The sequence below is a fragment of the Lagopus muta genome, chromosome 1, assembly GCF_023343835.1.
Source record: "Lagopus muta isolate bLagMut1 chromosome 1, bLagMut1 primary, whole genome shotgun sequence".
NCBI lineage: Eukaryota > Metazoa > Chordata > Aves > Galliformes > Phasianidae > Lagopus > Lagopus muta.
The window spans coordinates 118732994-118752812 of NC_064433.1; the positions used below are offsets into that span (position 1 = coordinate 118732994).

At 43.1% G+C, this 19819-nt stretch overlaps 2 protein-coding genes across 4 annotated transcripts in view; both read left to right on the forward strand.

The window, feature by feature from the left end:
- BCLAF3 (BCLAF1 and THRAP3 family member 3) overlaps positions 1-3401 on the forward strand; it is a 31159-nt gene extending 27758 nt beyond the window's left edge. For both annotated transcript variants that reach the window (XM_048932243.1, XM_048932247.1), the window contains exon 12: positions 109-3401. In XM_048932243.1, coding sequence (XP_048788200.1) covers positions 109-138 — 30 coding nt within the window. In that variant the 3' untranslated portion in view covers positions 139-3401. The remainder of the gene's footprint in view (positions 1-108) is intronic.
- Positions 3402-7605: 4204 nt separating this feature from the next.
- The window catches only part of SH3KBP1 (SH3 domain containing kinase binding protein 1), a 220043-nt gene continuing 207829 nt past the window's right edge, over positions 7606-19819 (forward strand). The window contains exon 1 of one of the 2 annotated variants that reach the window (XM_048932215.1): positions 7606-8057. Coding sequence is in view for 1 of the 2 variants with exons in the window: in XM_048932205.1 (XP_048788162.1) it covers positions 8054-8057 (4 nt within the window). In the remaining variant the exon portion in view is untranslated. The remainder of the gene's footprint in view (positions 8058-19819) is intronic. The other variant, XM_048932205.1, reaches the window with a different exon arrangement.

The window sequence follows — 19819 nt, forward strand, 5'->3', positions numbered from 1 at the left end:
ATTTATGTTACTATAATGATATGGTATTTATAAGAAAGTTGGGGGCTTATTTTTTTTTTTTTGCTGTTAGAAATCTGTCAGTAACGATTGCTTTCTTTCTCTTTGTAGGGAAATTTAAATATTGGGACAGAAACCTGAACTAAGCTCTGATCCTGAAGTTGAAACGTGAAACACAGAAAAGGGAACATCTGTTCACTTTTTTGACAACTTTGTCCAGACCTAAATTGGGATAAAGGAACTAACCCTGTAACTTTCTTGATTAAAAAATAACTTTATTTTTCGGTAGGAGAATGCTGCAGAACTTTTTTACGGTTTTCATAATTGCTTTTAAACTACAGTATTCAATGGAAACGTTGTAGTATGTACCTTTAGTTCCTTTTGCATACCGGTCTCGAGTAAAGAAGTCACTGAAGGGAGTCTTATTTATTGATTACTTTTTCTCCAAGCATGATGTTACAGATGGAACTTGAGTTGTTATACCCAGAGGTTTATATGTTCAAAGTTTATTGCTTATGTAATAAAAAAGGAAAACAAACAAAAAAAAAGTGCCTGAATTGTTTGGTAATAGCACATAGCTCAGGATTAGCCAAGAAAGAAATGACCTGGTAGGTTGCGCAATAGATCTTACACCTCTGTTCAGTCCTTTCCATAAAACAATGTTCTGTATTACTTCATTGGAGTTTCATAATATTCTTGGGTTTCCGAGATGTATATAGATTTGTGAAGTGTTAAGACTGCTGAGACAATTTTTGGTATTTGATGAACATGAATGGCAGCAGGCAGGTATGCAGTGTTCTGTAGCAGTAGTTTGTAACTGCACTGAAGGCATGCTTGGGTTTGTTATGGGGTTAGTTGGTCTATATTCAAGGTTACTGTCTCATAGGTTTGTGGGGTTTTTTTATGTATGGCATTCTTGACGAAGCCATGTGTTCTTTCATCTTGTCATAAATGATTTGGTGGCTTCTTGAATTCTGAAATTGGGGCCTGAAGTGTTTAGTTGCAAGGAGAAAAAAAAACAACAAAACAAGAAATGTAAGTTTTTTATAAGCATGTATTTTAACAAAGCTGTTCATAATTGAAACTGCTTTAAATGCAGATAGCTTGTAACTTTGTTCAAAATCCCAGTAATTCTCCAAAGCTTACAGTGCTTCAGAGGAGAACGTATTGTTATGCTGTATGCAGAATTTAAATAGCCTGACATGTTTTTCAGCAGCTATAAACAATATTGTGCTTATTTCCTGTTTATAGCTTTGCCTTAATATAATATATATAGTAGGGTTGTGTATACGTATTACAAATTTCTTCACTTTTTTATTACAGGTAAATTGAAGATGTGTAAGAAGTAGTTTTCAGATAACGTCCTTATTTGTTTTAAGGAAACATTTTTCCATAATTTCTGGGACAGTGTTAGCTGTAGGGAATGCAGGCTAGGCTCTATGATGGATAACAGATCAGAACTCTGATTGTGGGTAGGGGTAGGTTCAGAGAAAAGAGATATTTGTCTTTTGGTGGAAAGTCAGGATGTGACTTTTTTTTCTTTGCATGATTTCTTTGTTGTGGGTTTTTTTGTTTGTTTGTTTGTTTGTTTCCACAGTGCTTCCAGTAGAGGGGTTATTTGTTGGAAGCATAGGTAATGGCTCAGAGCAGCTAAAATAGTGTCACTTAATCTTAAGTCATGGGATGTACTGCTTAGTGTTCATAGAAAATAAGTAGGCGGGAAGTGTGCCAGATTCATTGATGCTATGGTGATTCAACAACAACACCAGATGGTATAAGTTTCTAAAACTCGAGTTTTCAGTTGAAATAATTATTAAGTGATTCAACTAGTATTTGAGTAACTTTCTGACATACAAATTCAAAATGGGAAGTTAAAGGAAAAGAATTTCTTGATCTGCAGGAAGTTAGCTGCTTCCGTTTGATCGGAAATACTTGTGATGCTGTCGCTGATGAACCCAACTATAAAATCATCCTGTGTGGATTTACCAGCAAGTGGAAATTGAAGCAACAAATAGAGCCAACCCAAAGCAAATAAGGAGTCGCCGTGTTTGTTAAGCAGCCCAGTGTCGGGAAGTGCTGTGTACACCTGCAGATGGGTGCAGGTTCACCCTGAAGCCAACAAGTTTTTCCACACTGCTCCTGAACATGTTAAGCATTGTAAAACGCAGGTGAAACCATACATGATACAGGACAAACTACTGAAGCTATCGTGTCTTACTTTGCAGGATACTACTGTTTCTGTAAGCTTCCTTTTTTGTTCTTCCTAAAGCCTGGAAGAGAGTTTGTTGTTGAGCCCAATGGGAGAAGTGGATATGTGAAGAAACTTGTGGCATGTCAGTTTTGCTAAGGTTGTCTAGAAATAATGCTGAAGTAGTCAGACTTCAGCCAGTTAATGCTGCTTTCATTTTTTATTTTAATATGAAAACCAGGTTTAAGAGTGCAAATGCCTCCAGTTTCGTGCTTTATTTTACTTGTGCACAACTAGTTTTAGTACTTTGTGTCTAGTTTCTTCAATATAGGTTGTTATTTCTGTAACTGTAAGCAACGTATTACCGTATGGTATCTGATTATTATTTCTGTAACTGTAAGCAACATATTACCAATGTGGTATCTTTTAGTATGTTTACTGATTTTTATTTTATTCACCTCATCCCCACGTTGGTCCCGAGATGAATGTCATATGATGAAATGTAGTTCCTGTTACAGTTGCTTTAGCTTTTTTGTGAGGAGCTTCCATCTGCTGAAATCACATTCTTTACCAGTAACTTTGCTTTACTAATCAGATTTGTACAGAAATTTAATTCAGCGATTGAATTAGGTGCTAGAGGGAACCTAACTGTCTGGTCTGCAACTTACTGTGCTTTGAATCTTTAGATGGAGACTTATGTCTGTATGCACACACGAGTAATTGGCTCATTTTTTCTTTCAGCACAGGAAAGTTCTGTTGTACTGATAGAATGGTTAGTTGAGAATAATATATTGAAATTACTGATTGGTTTGTGAGAGGGCTCAAGTTGAGAAAACGAGTGTTAAGAAGGTGGTCAGTTTACTTGAATAATTTGGTGCCTTTCTATATTGTGACTACATTGTAGAAAATGCCCTCTGTACAAAGACTTAAATAATGTTCTGATTATTGCATTATTTCTAATATGAGCATGGACTGAGTAGAGTTGTTACTGTAACCGCTTACTTTTAACTATGTGAGTAATCCTCTGCTCCAAAGGAAAAATGTTCCTTGTATTAGTGAAGCTGCTCACTGCATTTGCATTGGAAAGGCAAGTCAAGAATATGATTGTCTAAGAGCTAGTTAGCTTTGTTTTATAAATGTGAATTGCCTTTCTGTTAGTTGACTTGAAATGACCGCTGAATGCTTGTCACGTTCTCAGTTGTTCACATGTGAAATGTTTTTTTTCTTTTCATGGCTATCCAAAATACAGTCATTGAACATGATTAGTCTTCCTTATAAGTGTCGTAAGTTGTGAATTTAGTGTTAATGCTGCTGATCAGTTTAATCTCTATATTGATTGATTGGGTTAAATCCTCATTTTATAATTCTTAGCTTATATGTGGTGATCAAGTCAAGAAAATTCTGGGGCTAGTAAACAACACATCATGAAGTATGTATAAGTCTGCCTTAACTCTAATAATGACTTAAATGATTCATATCACCTTATCTGATGCATTTAGGTGGTCCTGAGACCTCAATGTGATTGTCTCGGCTCAAGTACCCAATAGCAGGAGGTGGGAGCAAATTCAGCTGATAGCCAGTTGTGATAATAGCTTACCTGCTGCTTTCTCTCACGGGGCCTTGGGGTGAAATGCTGATTTTTCTTTGTGTGAACTTTCTTTAAGAGCAAAATAAATTTAAAAAATCACACTTCTGGGCATTATGGAACTCTGGGTTTTCAAAAGATGATTGTTTGTTGTGTTTTAGAAGGTCTTTCTCTGCCATGTCTAGGAAATTGATAGTGGAAATTGGTTGGAGAAGATGATTAAAGATTTTAGCAAAGATTAAGCTATGGAGATCTGATTTCTCAGCCTTCTCACTTTCAGAAGACTTGTAAGCAGAGGGAGATTCTTCAACTTCCTTTACTGAAGAAATCTTTTCCCATACACTTCAGAAATATGCCTCTTGCTTTTCTTCAGGCATCTGAACAGCCACCTCTACAGGAGAGTTCTCTAAAAGAAAGGCTTCAGACTTGCATCCTAATGAATCTGCAAGAACTGGATGTTTCTCTACAAATCTGGCCCTTGACAGACTTCATTCCGCTGCGGCAGGGTTTGAAGATCAGAGTTTCGTTTTACAGGAGGGAGGGGAAGGAAATAAAAGCCATTTCAGGGTTGTTGTAAGCCTACTTGTAACACTTAACTCCTTTGTAGATAGGGAGGATGGTAGTGAACGTTTAAATGTGTTCTGTTTTAAGCTTGGTGAACGTATTTTTTCAGCTGAGATCTGAGACTACTATTGTTGCAGTACCTGCCCCCTCCTTGTCCTTTCTTTGCCTTGATGTTGTTTTGGTGGAGGCCGTTCTCAGTAGGTATTTAGCCCCGTGGTTTAATAGTTTTATGCTGCCTGCCACTTTAATATGGTTTTCCTCTGTTCGCTGCTCTAAATTTTGTCAAAGTCTCACATCTTTTTAATATTTCATTTTCTGTAAATAATGTAGTAGATGGCTTTTATTTTGTGACTGGCTCCTTGTGTTTTTGTTGTTGAAGGAAGAGATAGAGGGGAAGCAGTTGTTTTTGGTTCGCTTTTCATGGAATAAAAAAAAAACCCACTGTATTGAATATTTTAAGAATAGCAGGGCTAGGTTTTTTCCTTTAGCAACTGAATGAGAATGTGGACTAATGCCCATTTCTAAGGAATATATTCAAGTTCACCTTATTTATGCTCTAGTTTTCTCCTCCATTAGGGCCTTCTAATGAGTGTATGTGCGTGTGTGTATACATATGCACAAATAATATGATCAGAAACCTTTAATGGAATCATTCGTAAGCGTGGATTTAAAAGAAGAAAAAAATAACCTTTTTAAACTATTAAACTACTGAAGATGGAATTAAATGCAAAAGCATTTTGTGTGTAGTCTCTGGAGTCCACAACGGTGCTTCTGACAATGTTATTCCATACCTAGATCTCATGTTCATAAGTACATATTAAGATGTAGGTATGTTTATATGTATGTTTAATATAGTTTCTATAAAATCAATGTAAATTTTGTTTCTACTGACAATAAATGTTGTAACAAAATTTCTACTTACAAATACATCCAGTGATTTGATTCAGTAGTTCATTAATATTTAGTATCATTTTCAGAGTATTTTACATGATCTGGGTAGCCATTGGAATGTTATAAATAATGTGCTTCTGTAGTTTCATCTGTTGTTACTTGAGAAGTTTGAAGCTTTGATCTACTTTTTAGGTATAGAGTTTTGGTTAAAAGAAGCTCTCTGCCTGCAGACACTGAATGTGCAAAACAGAAGTTTGGGGAGGGGGTGGAGGCAAGCACTTGCTTGGCTGACTTCACCAAAGACTTCACCAAATATTACATTTAGTAAACTAGTGAGCACTCCTAAGAGCTTCAGTAATACAGCCTCAGTGCCGGATAAGAATAACCATGTTATCTCTTAATACTAGGATTCCTTAGCAAATGGGAACAGAAATGAGGTGTTTTCTTCCAGAATAAAACAACCTTACCTCCCGTTGTTCACCTAAACTCGTCATAAACCAATCTATATGTAGATTTATTTAACTTCTGATCTGGTTTCTAGCCTTTAAGAAATAGTAAAGTGAAAATCCGTTATGTGTGGTAACTGTACAGCGGTGTGGAGAAGTTGGGGTAGGTACTGTTCCTCTTTTCACTTGGAGAAAAATGTTTCTGTAATTCGTAGGGGCTGCAGTAGTGATGCTTCTCAGCTTGTAGTTGATGGCCTTCAACAGTGCATGTGTTTGTGTTCTGTAGTGCGTGTCAGTTTAGATGTTACACACTTTCAGCAATACCACTTCTAAAATACTAGTGTTCCCTAAGTAATTCCATAGCAGCTCTTTTCTAAATGCTGTGAGGTCTCGTTAAGATAAGGTACTGAAAGAATGCATGTATGTTGCAATGTTACTTGGCTTGGGAATAGTGGGAAACTAGGACTTGAAAGTACTATGATGGCTTATCATTTTTTTTTCCACTGTCCAGAACAGGATGCTTCACTGCGTTACTGCTTGACTTGATATGAAAGCTATCAATCCTACACTTCAGTTTTCAGTGTTGCTAAAACTTCCTCAAAGCTGAGTTGGATTTGGGTCTCTGGTTGAGATTATCCATGAAGACTGCTTCATTTTATGCATTGTAACATGGAGTTGGAAATTTCTCTTTTTGTAACTTACCAATTTTACCAGCAGCCCTGAAGAGTGCCTCTAGAAATAGAGCTACCAAATGTACCAAATTTTTCAGTTACACTTATTCAACCACCTTGATCTACACAGCTGGAGGACTGCAAAGCCAAACTTTATACACGTTTGGTGTGCTAACAATAGATTTAGGTTAAAACTTTTTCTCCCAAGGAGAAGGGAGGCGCTGGAATGGGCTGCCTGGGGAGGTGGGGAGGTGGTGGAGTCATTGTCCCTGGTGGTGTTCAAGAGGATGTCTGGATGAGGAGCTATGAGATACGGTTTAGTAGCTTAGTGGTAGTAATGGTGATAGGAGGATGGTTGGACTAGATGATCTCTTAGGTCCTTTCCAACTTTGTGATTCTATGAATATCTTGATTCCTCTCAAACCTGGTTCCATTACTTCTACTTAATGAGATGTGGTACTTAGTTCTGATCAACTTGACCACTGTATGCGAAGCTAGCTGAAACTGTCAAGTAAAAGCTGACACTTTCCCTTTAGTTGGCTTTGTCAACTGAAGTCAATGCTGTCATTCTTTCAGATAATGAAAGCTGAAGTCCCGACGCTCACCACCGTCACGAATTAAAGGAGAGTAGATTTCCGTACCTTAAGCCTTCCTTTCCCTTGTGCCTTTCTAACGTCCAGCAGCCCTTACTCAAAATAACCTCTCCTTGCTCTGCAGAGGAAGCGTGCCTCCCATATCGCTTTCATCCTCTCCAAGCCTAACCACCTCCCGGAGGTTAGCACAGCTCCTTTTGCTTAACTTTTCACTGCCGTTAAGGGTGATCGTGCTCCAACAGCTGCGTTACCTACGCTTCCTCTCTCTCTCGCGCTTCCCCTGTGTCGCCGTCAGCCCGCAGAGGAGGTTCTCCCGCCCTCAGCCGCAGCTCTGCTGCCCGCAGGCGTCACCGCGCTGCGCCGACAGCTCTCAGCTTCGGTCGTTCTACCGGGGCGCGCCTTTCACCTCGCAGCAGCACCTTCTGAGCGACTCTGCTCCCTTTTTTTTTTTTCTTTTTTTTTTTTCTCCCTCAACAACGCTACCAAGCCGGCCTCCACCTCATCTTTTCACCTTTTTTCTCTCCCTCTCGGCCCGGGCCGATCCCTTCCCCACGGGGCGAGGCGCACCCGGCGCCTCTCTGCACCGCTTTCCTTCCCCAGCCCCCGCCGGGGACCGCCGCTCCGCTTCCTTCCTCCCCGCCCTCCCTCCCGCTCTCCCGGCGGCGCAGAGGCTGTGGCGCAGTCTCGCGACACTTCCCGCAGCGCCACGCTGAGCCGAGCGGAGCTGCTCGCTCCGACAGCGGCAGCAGCAGCAGGAGCGCCGGCGTTGGGAAGCGCTGCTCCGCGCCCCGGCCCGCGGGGAAGACGACGCCCATCGGCGCGGCTCGGCGGCAGCCGTCTCCCGGTGCCCGGGCTCGGCCGCGCTCCGCCCAGCAGCGGGGACTGCTGGGGGGAGCTGAAGGCTGAGCCCTCGCCTCGTTTTATTTTTTCCTTTCTGCATCCACGCGCACACGTATGCCGAGGCGAGGCGAGGTGCCTCCCGCAGGACGCGGCGTGCAGCCCGGCCGCTGACCGAGAGCGGCGGCCGCAGGAGGAGGGAGCACAGCCCCGTCAGCAGCCTCGGGCACAGCCGCCCCAAACTTTCAGCCCGCGCCCCGGCAGAGCCTCGCTCGACATCGATGGGTGAGTCGGAGCCGAGGGGCGGCGGGGAGGGAGCGTCCGCCTCGCGGCTGTTAACTTCTCCCCCTCCCCCGGCTCCCCGCCGATTGCTTTCATGTGACAGCCGGAGGCGCTCGGGGCTGCCGCGGTGGGCGATCCCGCTCGGAGCTGAGGAGGCTGCGAGCCGTCCAGCGCCCTCAGCCTTCCGCCGGGCACACCCACCGCGGGCTCCGTCGGCTGAGCGGCTGCGGGCGGCGGGGCCGTCGGGCGGGCGCTGCCCGTGAGGTGGCTCCCGCGGACTTCGGGAAGAGACGGCGCCGGCCCGAGGTGGGCAGCGCCCGCTACCTGTGCGGAGGGGAAGGAGGCGGGCGGTGGGGGACGGGGGGTGAATGGCGGCCCCGCCGACGGTGCCGGGCTCCCGGGGCCGGCCCGCTGCTCGAAACGGCGCCCGGCTGAGAGCGATGGATCGGAGGGAACAAAAGCAAGCCCGGGCTGCTGGCAGGGTGCACCCTCCGACCGGCTCCTGCCCGGGGGTGCCCCCGGAGAGCGGCTCCCGGTGCCCGCTGAGCCAGAAATGCTGCCGGCAGCCCGAGAGCGATACTGCTAAAGCCATTCCCTGCAACGCATTAGGTGGGCAGACATTTTACCCAGTTTTACCTGTTGTCATGCGGTGACACTGAGAACGTAGCGGGGAGAAATCTTCTCTTTGTTCTTAAGGAGCGCTGTCGGAGCGATGCGTAGCTGCCGTACCTGTACCTTCAGAGATTCAGCGCTAGCTTTTCGCTGTGGACTTTCAGTTAGTCCTCCAGCTGGGGCTGGGAGGCGTTCAGCCATCTGTGCCTCATTCCGCTGTATTGATCCCAACGAACTCCGGTGCTGCTGGCCGTAGGCCGGCATCCCGTGCCGCCGCCTGTAATTGGGTGGCAGAAGGCTCTGTTAGGGTTGGTGTGTCTGCTAGGCAACGCGGCTCGGAACTTCTTAAGATGCAGTGCTGTAAGCAAGTGTGGGGTTGATCGCTGAGGGATGGAGCAAAATCTGTGTGGTGTAGCGCAAGAAATGATGGTTAGTGGTTGGTTTGTTTGTTTTAATTATTTATTATTATTATTTCTTATCCTCAGGGCATTTTTTTCATTCTTAACTTTGCATTGTGACGCTATAAGACCTCCCATGATTGTATACATCTGGCATCCTTAAAGCTGATTTTGATAATGACTTTCAGAACTCGCTGTGATTCACAGAATGGCCCAGGTTGGAAGGGACCTCAAGGATCATGAAGCTCCAACCCCCCCACCGCAGGCAGGGCCACCAACCTCCACATTTAGTACTAGACCAGGCTGCCCAGGGCCCCATCCAACCTGGCCTTGAACACCTCCAGGGACGGGGCATCCACAGCCTCTTCAGCAAGAACTCGCTTTGCAAAACGAGAGCAGAGAAAAGGCACGCTCTCATTGTTCATATCTTTAGAGTCATTCACATCTCTAGAGTCTAAGCGATTCTTATGCTATTAAAAAAAAACAAATGGAAAAAACACGCGAGGAAGATATGAGTAATATGAAAGTGAAATTTTTCTAGGAGATTCCAAATGGAAACAGTTTTATTAAAAACATTTTTAGCGTTGTTTCATTTCTCAAAGACATTTAGATGCATGAAAGAATAGGTGAATTCTTCATAGGTAGCACGTTGTTGAGATTCCTCGTCTTTTATTTTTAAATTACTTTCATGCTTCCCGTATTAATCATTTGTATTTCGTGTTTGGCACTGCACAGCGTTGTTACTCCCTGGCTCTGTGTACAGACTGCAAGACGAGAGGCTGGGGAGCAGCACTGCGGAAAGGGATCTGGGGGTTCTGGCTGGTGACAAGTTGAATCTGAGCCAGCAGTGTGCCCTGGCAGCCAATGGGGCCAACAGGGCCCAGGGATGCACCAGGCCCAGCACTATCGCTTGGGAGGGGTTGTCCTGCTCTGCTCTGTGCTGTGTAGACTCACCTCTAGCACCGAGTGTGGGTTTGGGTGCTACTATGTAAGAAGGACATAAACCTAGTAGGGAGTGTCTGAAGGAGGGTTACGAATGTATTGAAGTGTCTGGAGGGCAAAGTGTATGAGAGGAGCGGCTGAGGCCCCTGTGTTTGCTCAGCCCAGAGCAGAGGAGCTGAAGGGAGGCCTGAGGGCGGCTGCAGCTCCTCCCAGGGAGCGGAGGGGCAGCGCTGAGCTCTGCTCTGTGTGACAGCGACAGGGCCCGAGGGAACGGCGTGGAGCTGCGTCAGGGGGGGGCAGCTGGGGGTCAGGGAAAGGGGCTGCACCACAGGGCAGAGGGCACGGCCCTCAGTGCCGGAGTTCAATGATGCTCCATGATCCTTGTGGGTCCCTTCCAACTTGGGGCGTACTATGGTTCTGTGATTTGATGATTCCAAGGCTCCATATATACGTGTCCATTACACGTGTGTATATTAAAGTTCAGTGTATAACCTCAAGCTTTTTTACAGCATGTGCTCAAAGCCTTAGAATAAATAGCGTTTATTGATGTTTTATGAGCTGTTCTGTGACATTAGAGTTGCAATATCTTCAAGTAAATTATTTTATGTTTGGGATGGACTTGTCAGGAGAACTGAGTGAATTAAAGTTGATAGTTTCTGAAACATAAGAGGGGGACAGGGCAGAGACAGCGCAACATGCTTAATCCCCTTCTGTAAATATTTGAGAATTGGAAAGGTGGTGTTTCATAGGTACGTGTGTGGGAGTTTGGTGTTTATTTTTAAGGCTTGTGTGTGGTTATGGAACTCCTCAGTCTCATTTGCGAGACCTTTGTGTGCTCATATATCACATTGCCCTGCTGAATGAAGTTGAAGGTCCAGCAGACAAAGTAGGAACAAGGTACGGTAGCTGCATGGGGAAGAGCTGCTTATTTAATTCAGAACATGTAAAGGTACAGCATGATTACAGAAAGCAGTGTTTAGCTGGCATCATCCCAAAACAGCTGAAGTTTTGCAGCGCCTTGTGTCGGTTGAGGCACACCTTCCAACCTCTGCAGTAAATGAACAGGGATCCTTGTTTTGGCTATGCTGGATCCGCTCATCTTTCAGTCATTTTCATGCGTTAGTCATTTTCATGCGTTAGTTAGGGGTCCTATGTAACAGTAGAGCTATGGGAGTAAGCTGAAGCCTTCACCATAGTGCTTGTGTAAATTCCTGCTGATAGATAGACAGTTTCATCACCAAACTTCTGAATGGTTCACTTAGTAGCTTGTTTGGTGTATATATTTTTTTGTAGAATTGCTTCTCTTAGTAGTTTTCCAAGGTATTTTTAAAACTTTTCCATTGACAGCAGGAAAGAGAGGATAGGCTGCTTTTGCTTGTCTGTAGTCCCCATAGTTAGAGCTTTGTGTCCTTTGAGCTGGTTACGTTATTAGTACTCACAGACAACCGTTGTCTGCGTGGATTGACATGAGCGGTTGAGAAAGATGCTGTGAAATACCACAACTGCCTTGTATGCAACAGGGGAAAGTTGCATCAAGAGGAAATAGAAGAAAATAAAAAAAAAAACAGCACTGATTTTTCTGTACTAATTGCAACACCTTTTCCAGTTTTAACTTTTTCCTAATCCTTTTTTTTCTCCTGTCCTAATTCTCCTTTGTCCCCTGCCTTCAAGTCTGCTCCTCTTTCTTCCTGAAAGCCCCTGCCTTGATATGTCTTTCCCCTCTACTTCTTTCCACATTGCACGTGTGCCACTTCCTCTTCCTCCCTCTCTTAGCCAAGCATCAATAGAGGGAGCACTCTGAGCACATTTCCTGTGTGTGGGGCCATGCAGACCTCCAGTCAGAGATGTTCCTGTGTCAAAACTTATGCTTAGTTCCACAGTACGTGTTGGAGGATGCTCTCTGCGGGGGGAAGCATGGGGAGTTCAGCTGGTGAACATCAACAGCTCTACAGTCCTGTGTCGAATGAAACATTTTTGAGTTGAGCTTAGTGAAATAGTGTAAATTGCACACAGAGGGAGGTGGGTGTGTCTGTGGTTGTTGACTTCTTGGACAAATTTGAAGTTCCCCCTACAAGGCATTGGGAATTTTGGAGCCTTTGAGCAAAACAGCTGTAAGACATTTTCTAAATAGGAATGACACGTGTCATTCAGCAACATTATCCTCAAAAACGGTTGTACAGTTTCAGCTGGATACAAGGGAGAGTCATATGGGAGTTGGTTACCATGCTTTTCTTCACTTTGAGTGTGTTTTTTTAAATTTAATTTGTTTTAATGAGATTATAAGCAGCTATAAAGTGGCTCACACAGAAAATCTCATGTGAAAACCTTTCTCAAAGTGTAAAAAGATCTCATTTCTCCTCCTCAGAGGAGATGTGAATCATCTTAGTTCTTTTGTTGTCAGTAGGTTCATTTCTGACAACACTTGTGTTAGAGGTGCTCAGGATCAGATTTCCGGTTGTTTGGTATCCATATTTGTACAGCCTGTGAATGTCTTTGAAGTCAGAGTTCGAGTGGAGTTTTCATAAACTGATGAATGATTTTGGTAACCTGTATGAATTTTCATACAAAAGCGGCTGGCAGAAAGCTTTTTTCTTAGAAACCAAGAGATAATGGCTTTACAGCAGAACTTTGTCAGAGCTGCCTTCTGCATGGATCAAGACATGGCTGTGAAACCAAGGAATAAAAAATCCATATTTATGTGTGTGTATTCAGAATTCTGATTTTATAGTCTTCTTTTAGTGCTCTTCTTGCCCCTATCAAGTAGTTCATTTCTTGCAGTGTCCACTGTAATTGTTGCTCATATTAGCTGTTGCTTTTAGATCAGAGGGTGTGATAGAGAAGAGAATGCTTAAAGTAGATACCATTTCTTGAAACAGGAGAATTCTTGTTCCCCTTTGTGATAGCAAAAGATGCATACGTTGAGAGTTATGTTAGAGCTGCATCTGAAAGACATCTTTCCTGGTCTGCTTATAAAGAAATGTGTATCAACATCACAGCACTTCCTTGATAAGCAACATTATTTTGGTATTAATGCTGAGTGTATATGTATTTCCGTTTAAACTGCTATTAATACAACATAAGCTTAGGTTGGATATCAGGAAACACTTCTTTACTGAAAGGGCTGTTAAGCAGTGGAATAGGCTCCCAACCAGGGAGGTGGTTGAGTCACCATCCCTGGATGTGTTCAAAAACCATTTGGATGTGGTGCTCAGGGACATGATTTAGCAGAGGGTTGTTACTTAGGGTAGGATGGTTAGGGTGTCATTGGACTTGATGATCTATAAGGTCTTTTCCAACCTGAATGATTCTATGATTCTATATACAGTTTAATGTTACTCAGATTTCTTCTTTTATAATTGCTATTCACTGGATGTTACAGGGCTTTGTTTTGAGAATGCTGCTCGTCATTATCACAGTTGGTGTAGGAAATCAGCATTGACCTTGTGGATAATGCATTGACTCCTTTCACATTGAAGGGGAAAGGATGTGTGTGCTGGGAGAGGAAAAGGAGTGCTGGGTAGTTTGTAATGAGCAGCTGAAATTCCAGGTCTGAAATGGTAGAGGTCACTGAAGTGCTGAAAGCAGGTCATCCCTGATGGGATCAAAGGAAAGAAAACAGCCACATAGATTGTATCTGTTGTTTCTCTCTGAAATTGCTGTTTCAGAGCAAACTCATCAAAATGCTGATAGATTTATTTGTGTGGTTCCTATCTTTGTGTTTTGGTTTGGTTTTAAATCACAGAATACAAAATCCTGGACCAAAGAATGTATGTTTTTCCTGGGTGCAAAAGCAGGAGGTAGCTGTAAGGTGTATCTATGTTCATGCACTGAGAAATGGTGGAAGAATATATTAGGGGGAGGGGAGCGGGAGAGGAGGTGAGTATCAAGATTCTGTAATTCAGCTAATGTAAAAATAATTGCTGCCTGTCTGCTTCACACAGAGGGGACGCACAAGGAGAGCTTTAAGTCCTTGTGTTTGTGAGAATATGCAGTACTGCAGTTCGGTAGCCATGGATCATGTTAGAAAATTGAGTTGACTTTTTCCCCCCTTTTTCTGATTGCTAAATGGGAAGCATCAATAGTAACCAAATCTTGTGAGTACAGCAGTGATGCCTACTTAAAAGTTGTGTGGCAAGGCGACTGCTGTGATGTCTCAGCTATGCTTTGTTCCTAACTTAACTTTGCCTTAGGGGAAGGAGCGTCCTGGATGATGAGGGACAGTGGAGAAAAAGATGTCTTTGTTCTCACTGCAGCCTGTATTCCAATGTGAGCATCGCTAAGAACCTGTGCTTTTGTTTTAGGGTAAGGGTTTGCCTAGAGTTGTGCGTCACAAATTACATCTGTTCCAAAAAAAGGGTGATGCAACCTAGAAAACTGAACACTTCTGTGAGGATCAGATCCCAAGCCTCTAATTAATCTGTAGTTTCAATGTAGAGATGCATTCTGAGCTCTGCTATTGAATTTCATTAGAAATATTGGAGAGGAGGGAAGAGCTGCTCTTTCTTTATTTCCTCTTTGGTTCTTCATCCTGCGCAGCTAAATTGCTTTTGATAATTAAAGGTAGCTCACACCAAAACCAATGTAAGTCTGTTCATTTGCATGGAGACCAAAGTCAGCACTGGTGTGCAACCACCTCGGGAGTGAACACTTGTTCAAAAACCTCAGTGTGGGTTGGTTGCATGTGTTACAAATCAAGGCTCGACTTGATCTGTAAATATTTAATTAGCTTTCGATAGCCACGTGTCGAAAAGCTAAGTACTCTGTGTCTCATAAGGAATGCATAATAAGTGAATGAGTGACCCGACTTCTCTAAAAACAATCAGGAAAATAAAAATCCCTGTAATACACTGTGTCCTCTTCTTGCAGTTTCCAGGAAATTGCTTGTTAATTTACAGAGCAACATGTTCGTGCTTGTTTTCAATAATGAGATCTCCACATAAACACACACAGAAATAATACCAGATAATACCAGGATGCTTTCCTGTGGTTTTTTTTTGTTTTTTTTTTTTTTTTGTGAGAAGGTCTTGGAGGTCAGTGCAATTGCTGCTGCTATTCCATGCTAAATCAGCTAACTGATATCAGCCCAAGTCACTGTGTGTGTAGCACCGTCTTTCCACATGGCGACGTTTGTAGAAGTGTTAGTGAAAGGTAGCAGGAGTGTAAGGGTATTAATATCTACATCCAGAGTTTTTCATTTTTGAGCCAGATGTGAAACTATTCATGGAAAAGCCCCCTCTCACGTTTAAGTCAAATATGTCATCTGTCTGTGGTTGCTGATTCATCCTCACCACTGGCAAGAAGCATTTTTAATGCTCTGGTATCTTGGCAGAGTGGATTTTTTGTCTCTCTCTGTGATACGCTTCTGCAGCACTGAAAATTTGCTATCCTTGTGACAGAAAACTGAGTAGCAGTGAAACAGCTTAATTTTCCACTGTTTTTCTCATTACTGCTGTTCTTTCTGTGATGTCTCCCTGAGGACTTACGGAGTTGTGAATGCTCATCTATCTGTTTCCCACTGTAAGTGGTCACACAAGTAATTCCAAAGTCAGAACAATGCCTTTCGTTTGGAATTTCATTATGACAATATTTTAAAAACTTTCTGTTACCAAATTCAGATTGACATGTAAATGCTGTTCGGCTTTATGTTTCCAAATGTAAGGATTAGTGACTTGTTTTCTAGGGTGCCAATTTATAAACAAATATTTGAATGTTTTATGTATGAGGATTGATTAGCTAGATACTTTTCCAGGCTTGGTGCCTCCAGCACAAGAAAGATCCAGAACTCTTGGAAGGCCCAGAAGAGGGCCACTGGGATGATCAGAGGGCTGCAGCAGCTCTCCTATGAAGAAAGGTTGAGGGAATTGGGATTGTTTAGCTTGGAGAAGAGAAGGCTCATTGTGGCCTTCCTGTACTTGAAGGGAGCATATAAACGGGAGGGGGAATGGCTGTTTACGAGGGTGGATTGTTATAGGACAAGGGGGAATGGTTTTGAACTGAGACAGGGAGATTTAGGTTAGATGTGAGGAGGAAGTTTTTCACACAGAGGGTGGTGAGGCATTGGAACAGGTTGCCCAAGGAGGCTGTGGATGCCCCATCCCTGGAGGCATTCAAGGCCAGGCTGGATGTGGCTCTGGGCAGCCTGGTCTGGTGGTTGGTGACCCTGCACATAGCAGGGGGTTGAAGCTGGATGATCATTGTGGTCCTTTTCGACCCAGGCCATTCTATGATTTTTCTGTTATTTCTTGTGAATTTGCCCTTGTTGTCATCAGTGGTTTTATGGAACAATATCACGTCAGGACCCTTCACTCTAGGCAACACCATGCTGACTTCCTGATAATCTAGGTACTGTGTTTCAGCTAGATTGCAGAATCTGCGGTGTGTTGGATAGAAATATCCAGCTTCCCTACTTACACAGGGAAAAACAACAACTACCCCTCTCTCTGCAAAATGAAAATAGAGCCCTCATTCTACCTACCCCCAAAAAAACTTCTGGTTCAAGGAAACCAACACTTGCTAACGCTTGTTGAAAGCACTGGCTCAGCAGTTCGGAAGTTTTGCTTCCTTATGCATGTATTTTCAGTTTGGTTGTAGGAACGAAGAGGTTGATCAGTGAGTCTCAAAATCTAGGGTTGGCTCATTTTCATCAATGTAATTTCCGTATGAAAGTGTTTAACTGGCTTTGACTAGTGGAGTTCAATGACTTTATGCATGTTTTGTTGTGTTTGTTTAATGAAACGGGTAACATGCAACTTTGATCACATTGCTGCATTCTGAATGATTTACTACCTTGACTCAATCATATAATTAGTTCAGTCATTCATTTTAATTTGGTAATAGATTAGCTTTTTATTTCATAGCTTATTGCTGTATTCTTATTACTGGAACAGTGCTCTATGTAGTTATTTCTTTGGTGACTTTAACAGCAATTTTTCAGATGACAAAGGACTAAAACTTTGGGGCTTGATTGGGTATTAACTAGGTAGCTTAGACATTTTATTAGCACCTCAGTTGCATTCCTGGCTTTGCACCAATTGGAAACTCCTGTTGGTTATATTGAGTCAAGTTTAGCTGTCCGTACAGATCTGCTCTGACTTCATAGGAGCAACATGTATTTAACAGAGGGATTTTTGAGTAAAGCTCTTTCAGGATAGTTAATGGTTATTTTACTTTTGGGAAGCCTTAGTAAAGCAGACGAAGGCTCCTTCTGTGTCTTCCTCCTTGCTTAACGTGGTGCTGCTGGAGGATTAAATTTGCTCCTTGTGTGATAAAAAAAAAGCAGTACTGTCCAACAGCCAAATAATTTGTAGGACTAAGATCAGCTCTCTCAGATGCATGAAGCAACTCTTAAAATAGGAGAGAAATCTTCATGCTGCCTTCTTTTCTTAGAATTGTTAATATTCATCTGCTTGTGCAGCTGCTCTTTGTGGCCACTCTTCTGGCAAAGATCTCCTGTGAAATGGGAAATATCTTTGTTTTCTTTGCAACTTTGTTACTCCCTTGTAACTATTGATAATTTCATTCATCAAAGACCTTTATTTGCTTGTGTTTAAGACCCCTGAACTGCATTTGCCAGTTTTACTCTGGCCACTGAGGTCAACTTGAGTGGTGTTTTCTTTTGTCACCTCCTCCTGCATTTTGGAATTGCTTGCTTTGATTAAATGAAGCGTGCTACTTATTTTAAAGACTACATTGTGTGTGTGTGTGTGTGTGTGTGTGTGTGTAGCACCTATCAATTAGCTTTTGATTCGCTGACATCTCAGTTGGCTGACTGTGGTTCATGAAGGTTACAGTAAGTGGTTAGCAGAGATGCCATCTAGTTCATGATCAACCACCCCTGACAGTTCAGAGTTGTATGTGCTGACCCTGGCTGTGTGAGATCTCTTAAAGTGTATGCATTCAAGTGTTTTTTGCACAAGAAATTAGCCTGCTTCTTCCTGTGCATTTCTTATTCCTTCACCTCATTCTATCAGAAAGCAGTTTCTCTTCCTGTCACCTACAGAAGTGCATTTATGCTTCTTTTCCCTCGTGAAAATTTTTAATATGCATTTTAATCTGCATCAGCAATTCCCACCTGTTTTTCAGGAAGATGCACTTCACCCATTCTTTTCAGGTAGCTGGTGCTGCATCATCTTGTCTTTTCAGTTGCTCTTCCTTCAAATTCATCTTTCCTTATCTTTCATTTGTCCTTCAAGCCTGCTACTTTTTCCTTTCTTTAGGAAACTTTATGCTTCACTTGTAGTCTTAAAACTCACTATATTGAGATGTAAAGACCTGTAGAATTCTGATGACAATCCATTTGTGGGTGCTCCTTTAATTATTTCCTCAGAATTAGAGAGACAAGAAGCCTTCAGTTAGTTTCCTACGAATACCGTATTAGGAAGGAGAGGCACTGGTCATCATTTAGAGGCTGTTGCTTTAGTCCACTGGCTTTCTTACCCTGGAAGGTAAATGCTGTGATTTCTGTTGCACTCCGTGTTTTCCTAGTTCCCTTTCTGGTACTGTCTGATCCAGAAACTGACGAGAGACTGGTGCCTTTGTGATGTGTGAAGAACACATTGTAGAAATTGGCAAAGCCAAGCGCTGAATTTCTGTTGTTTCTGCATTTGGAGAACTTAAAAGCAGGATGTTGCTGTTTAAAGTAGAATTTCAGTTCCTGTCTGTTTGAGTCTGGCAATAACTTGCTATAAAACCAAAAGCAGGGGTTGATGTGGATGCTGCCTTACTGGGCAGAGATCCTAAATGCAAGAGATGCCCTTTCCTGCTCTAGTTTTTTTGAAAATTGGTTTTAGCACCTGATTTCTTTAGCTCCAAGAGCTTGGATCATTGAAAACCAAGGGGGTCACTAGAGATTGTTTGAATGGATGGAGCCCAGGAATGTTTGTCATAGAGGCAGCAGCTGCAAAAGAGGTGATCAGGGTAGGTAACATTGAGCAATAGTCCTCTCTGTCTGCTCTCATGCCCTGCTTTCAGTCAAAACAGTGCTGTTAGCACACTCTGGTTGCTGCTGAGCGATGGGAGCAGGGCAGGGCTGGGAAAGACTCAGCAAGGCAGAGCAGCCACCACGATGGGGCAGGGAGTGGGGAGGGGACAGAACAGTGCCTGAATGAGGCTGGGGGTCGTTCTGTACCACATTGCACCGTATGGAGGGCCATAATGCTGTGGGCAGTTGGCTGCGGATGGACACTGCTCAGGGATTATGGGGCATTGGCCAGTGGTGATGAGACCTCGTGCTGGCAGGCATCATGATGGTGCTGGGCATCAGTTGGTGGGTGGCTAGAGATTGCAGTGCAGCCATACATATTGTAATTGTTGCATTTTTGTTCCTTGCTTTCTCTTCAGTTAGTAAATAGTTTTTATCCCAACCTATGAGTTCTGTTTTGTTTCCAGTTCTCTTCCTCATTCCACTTTGGAGAGGCGGAGTGAGCAAACAGCTGTGTGGTGCTGAGCTGCTGCCAAGTTATGCCCCGACACCTTATTCTCTCAGTGGTATGGTTTTAATCTGCATGCTGCCTTCTGGATACTGTAGAAAGATTCTGCACCAGTATTCAAGGAGGTTCTGCTCATCTTGAGTAGCATCTGTCTTACTGTAGCTTTCTTGACAGCATGCTTTGTGCTGTTCCAGACAGTACCAGTGCTGGTAACTGGTGTTGGATGGGAGGAGGAAGAGGCTGCCAGAAGAACAGCTGCTTGTAAAACAATAGGGTCCATTGCTTCTCTTGTTTACTTGGGTTCCATAGAGTTCCATGCTGCTGCTTTCTCTGCTGTGCTCCTGCATTCTCACTGCAGCAATGGGTTCTTCCACCTAAATGCTGA